The sequence below is a fragment of the Hevea brasiliensis genome, chromosome 7 (assembly GCF_030052815.1).
Source record: "Hevea brasiliensis isolate MT/VB/25A 57/8 chromosome 7, ASM3005281v1, whole genome shotgun sequence".
In the NCBI taxonomy this organism is placed as follows: Eukaryota; Viridiplantae; Streptophyta; class Magnoliopsida; order Malpighiales; family Euphorbiaceae; genus Hevea; species Hevea brasiliensis.
Window position 1 is genome coordinate 86,104,596 of NC_079499.1, and position 4,947 is coordinate 86,109,542.

The window sequence follows — 4,947 nt, forward strand, 5'->3', positions numbered from 1 at the left end:
CTTTATTTACTTTTGGGTGTTAAATTTTATACAAGAATTTACTGACAGAATTTCTTTTTTTTTTTTAGAACTACAGTCTGTCTCACTCTCTTTTGGTCACTATCTCTCGTTACTTTGTCCCTTGCTTTCAGTATCACATAGGTAAGTAATATTTTAATATGGCATTTTAATTTATAGATGCATGCATATCAATTTTTGAGGTGATAATTTTTTCTATTGTTGGACACTATTCTAGATTTTCTATATATCTTAATAGTTTTTTTTTTTTTAATCAAATTTGTCACATAATAACCTTAGAAAACCCGTCCAATGTCCTACTGACAATTAATGTCAGTGGACAATGGATTGTCCTGTTGGACAAATTGGAATTGTATACTCTACATAGGAATATGATGGATATAAATATGCATTATATATTTGTAGAAATTTCGTAACATCTCTCATTGTTCTCTGGGTGCAGACTTTATGTTGTGCAATTTGAGAACTAATGGGAGATGCTGCCGAAATTTTTACAAATATATGACATGTCATTATCTGTCTGTTATTGGTAGAGATGATACAATTCTAATTGGGTTAGGGCCTTACCTTTAAACGCATGATTGGGGATATGATGTAATTCTGATATATGACATATCATTACTAATATTCACTTAATTATTACACAGCTATTAGCAAAATGGGATCAGATCGAAGATGGATGTATGCTAGGTTAAAAGATGGTCTATTGACCTCAAAATTCGTAGAAGGTATTGAACAATTCATAACATTTTCTAAGCAACATCCAGAGTGGATGGATGGGGATAAACTGAAGTGTCCATGTAATCATCGAAAGTGTCAGAATCGTAATTATGCTGATGAGAATACAATTCGGTTACATTTGATGAAGCATGGATTCGTGCTATATTATTATAAATGGATTCTACATGGGGAACCTCGCACAATTAATATTGATAGTCAAAACATAAATGTTATGATAGCGGAGTCTGTTCAAGAGGTTGATAATAGCACAAGCAATACATATGAGCAAATGGTAATGGATGCAGCAGGTCCTGATTTCTTTCAGGATGTAATGGAGGAGCCTCCAAATCCATCAGCTCAAAAATTGTATGACATGTTACAAGCTACTAATCAAGAGGTGTGGCTAGGTTGTGAAAGCCATTCGCAGCTCTTAGTTGTTGCAAGGATGTTGAACATCAAGGCAGAACATCATTTGTCATAAAAGTGTTTTGATGACATTTGTCAACTTATGAAAGAGGTGTTACCGGATGAAAATTTAATGACTGAAAACTTTTACTGTGCAAAGAAGTTGGTCCAAGCATTGGGCCTACCTGTTGAGAAGATTCATTGTTGTACTAATGGATGTATGTTATATTGGGATGAAGATAGTGAGTTAACAAATTGCAAATTTTGTGACCATCCACGGTTCAAACAACATAGTCGAGGCTCTTCTAATTTTCAAACCAATGTCCCACATAAGAAAATGTACTACTTTCCTCTCACACAGAGATTGCAAAGATTATATGCTTCGAATGCAACAGCAAAAGAAATGAGATGGCATGCTGAGCATGACCATAAAGATGGGGTAATGCGTCATTGTTCAGATGCAACTACATGGAAGCATTTTAATAAAACACATCCTTCATTTGCTGCTGAGGTTTGGAATGTAAGGCTAGGCCTGTGCACCGATGGGTTTCAACCATTTGGTCAGTCTGGACAACAATATTCATCTTGGCCAGTCATTGTCACTCCTTACAATTTTCCTCCTTGGTTATGTATGAAGGAAGAGTATATGTTCCTAACGATAATAGTTCCTGGTCCAAGAAACCCAAAAGACAAATTGGATGTGCACTTACGGCCCCTTATTGCAAAGTTGAAACAGCTGTGGGAAGTTGGAGTTGAGACATATGATGCATCAAAGAAGAATAATTTTAATATGAGGGTTGCGTTATTATGGACAATAAGTGATTTCCCTGCATATTCAATGTTATCCGGTTGGAGCACAAAAAGCAAGACTGCTTGTCCATATTGTAGGGGCGATTCAGATGCATTCACATTGACAAAGGGTGGTAAACAATCATGGTTTGATAATCACCGTAAATTCTTACTAGCTAACCATCATTTCAGATGGAATAAAATTGCTTTTAGAAAGAACAAGACAGTTACAAAAAGTGCTCCCCCCATTCTATCTGGTGAGGAAATTTTATAACAAATAGAATATCTAGGATTAATGTGTGTCACAGATATGGGTGCAGATGAGAATAACAATTGCAAAGCAAAAAACACGGGTTGGAAGAGATGGAGCATTTTTTGGGATTTTCCATATTGGAGTACTAACATGCTTTGCCACAACCTGGATGTCATGCATACGGAGAAAAATGTATTTGAAAATATTTTTAATACTATGATGAATGTTGAAGGGAAGACAAAGGACAATGCAAAATCAATGGAAGATTTGAAAGAGTTTTGTCACCGACCTGTGTTAGAGAGGGATATGGCAACAGGAAAGTATCCTAAAGCATGTTACACGTTAGACAAACAATCAAAAGTAGTGTTGTGTGAATGGCTTAAAAATCTTAGATTCCCAGATGGTTATGTGTCAAACATGGGCAGGTGTATAGACATGCAAAAACTAAAGTTGTTTGGGATGAAAAGCCATGATTGTCATGTCTTTATGCAAAGATTACTCCTAATAGCATTTAGGGAATTGCTTCCAAAATATGTGTGGCAAGCATTGACCAAATTGAGCAATTTCTTTAGAGAGTTAACTTCAACAACACTTAGAGTAGAAGCCATGTTACAGCTCAATGAAGAGATTCCTATAATATTATGTAAACTAGAGCGTATATTCACTCCAAGTTTCTTTGACTCCATGGAACATCTCCCAGTGCATTTGGCTTTTGAAGCATAGATTACTGGTCCTGTGCAATATCGGTGGATGTATCCATTTGAGAGGTAACTAGTTTAATGTATTGTTGTATACTATCATTACATGGAGAAATAAAAACTTTGTTGTGACTAAATAGTAAATGGTACAGGTACCTTAGGAAGTTAAAAAATAATGTGAAAAATAAAGCCAAAGTGGAAGGTTCCATATGCAATGCATACTTAGTTGAAGAAGCATCGTCATTCTGCGCTCATTATTTTGAACCCCATGTCAACACAAGGCATCGAAAGGTTCCACTCAAGGATGATGCAGTCGAACATATGGATGAACATTCAGGGAATCTATCAATTTTCACTCATTCCGGTAGACCACTGGGAAAAGGAAAGGTTAGATATCTCACAGAACAAGAATTTCAAGCAGCACAAATGTATATCTTGTTGAATTGTATAGATGTAAAATCATACATTAAGTTTTTCTAATATTCATTTATTATAATTATTGCAATGCCATTATTGATTCCAAACATGTAATTAACTATTTTAATTGTGTGCAGCATTTTTGTTAATGAGTTACACATGGCCAATCCAAATATCAATGATAAACAAGTTGATGAGAAACTAGAGCGTGAATTTGATAAGTGGTTCAATAAATATATTCACAATCCCTCCAACAATATATCAAGCCAGTTTTTAAAGGTTCTATCAAAGGGTCCATTAAGAAGTGTTATGTCCTACAATAGTTATGTAGTTAATGGTTATAAATTTCACACTAAAAGTCATGGTTCGCATAGGGCAACGATGAACAGTTGGGTATGTATCAAGGGGACTAATTATAGTACTAATGAAAGTGACTACTATGGACAATTAATTGAAGTGCTATGATTGGAGTACCCTGGATTACCAATCAAAAGAACTATATTGTTTAAATGTGATTAGTTTGATCCAACAACAAATGTGGGAACAAAGATTCATCCAAAATATAAACTTGAGCAAACTGTTATTGATCTTCTTGAGCAAGTGAATGTGACAACCCCCCCCCCCCCCTGCATGGGAAGAACCATTTCAAGAAGATGAAATGGAAGTCCCATTGATTCAAATTGAAGATGATGATGATCAACAACAATATTTGAATGATCAAAATGGTGTACTAGTTAAAATTAATGAAGAGGATATTGAAGATGAAGAAGAGCTTGAATTGAACTAAGAAAGCGATGAGGAATGCCATGATGTATATGATAGTGATACTAATTAGAATTAGGTATTTCTCTTAATGAATTTATATTTCTAAACTTGAAGTATAAATTCTAACTATTGGAAAATTTCATCTGTATTATGTATCATAAGTTGAATGAAGCTAACTAATTAATACAATTATTTATGCAGGATGGCAGGCAATGGTCGCAGGGGAGGTTTGTTGGGTCATTCACAGTCAAGGCAGTTGCCTGTGTAGGATGAGCCCAATGATCAACTAGACTAATCTACACAGGGTCAGCCTCAGGTTCCTTCACGATCCACTGGGAGGTCGACACCAGATCCGGAGGGGTCTACTGCTTCAACACAACATCGAGCTACACCTCCACCTCCACTGCCACCACCTATTACCCCATCTTCTGAGCCTGCAATTGGATCAACCTCTGGTCATGAAGGTCATTCAGTTGGGGCAGCACCAATATCATCGATGGATGACCTATCACTCACTACATTTGGAAGAAAGAAACAAATAAAGCTCATTAATGGCACGTAAGTATTAAAAATTAATTAACTTTACCTATGATTTGGTATTACATATCATTGGCAATTGAAGTACCATGTTTCTACATTTACATAAAATCAATATATTTGTTGTCTTTCTTTTGTACAGGTTACATCCATCTGAGGAATGTGCTAATAAGATGAAGAATATCATCAAGGAGAGGATGGACCCAGAGGGGCACTGTTGGAAAACTATCACGCCTGAAACAAAAGAGTTTTACTAGGATGAATTTCAGGTAATAAAATAAATATTTAAATATAATTAGCTATTAGATAACTAATTTGCATAGCTTATGAAACCTCAAAAAAGAA

The 4,947-nt window shown here is 35.4% G+C and overlaps 1 protein-coding gene across 1 annotated transcript; it reads left to right on the forward strand.

Annotated features, from left to right (window-relative positions):
* The first annotated feature begins 1,276 nt into the window (after positions 1-1,276).
* LOC131181377 (uncharacterized) lies at positions 1,277-2,908 on the forward strand. The gene is made up of 2 exons (XM_058149425.1): positions 1,277-2,093; positions 2,241-2,908. Exons 1-2 carry the CDS (start codon positions 1,277-1,279, stop codon positions 2,906-2,908), a joined length of 1,485 nt encoding a protein of 494 aa, XP_058005408.1.
* The last annotated feature ends 2,039 nt before the right edge of the window (positions 2,909-4,947 follow it).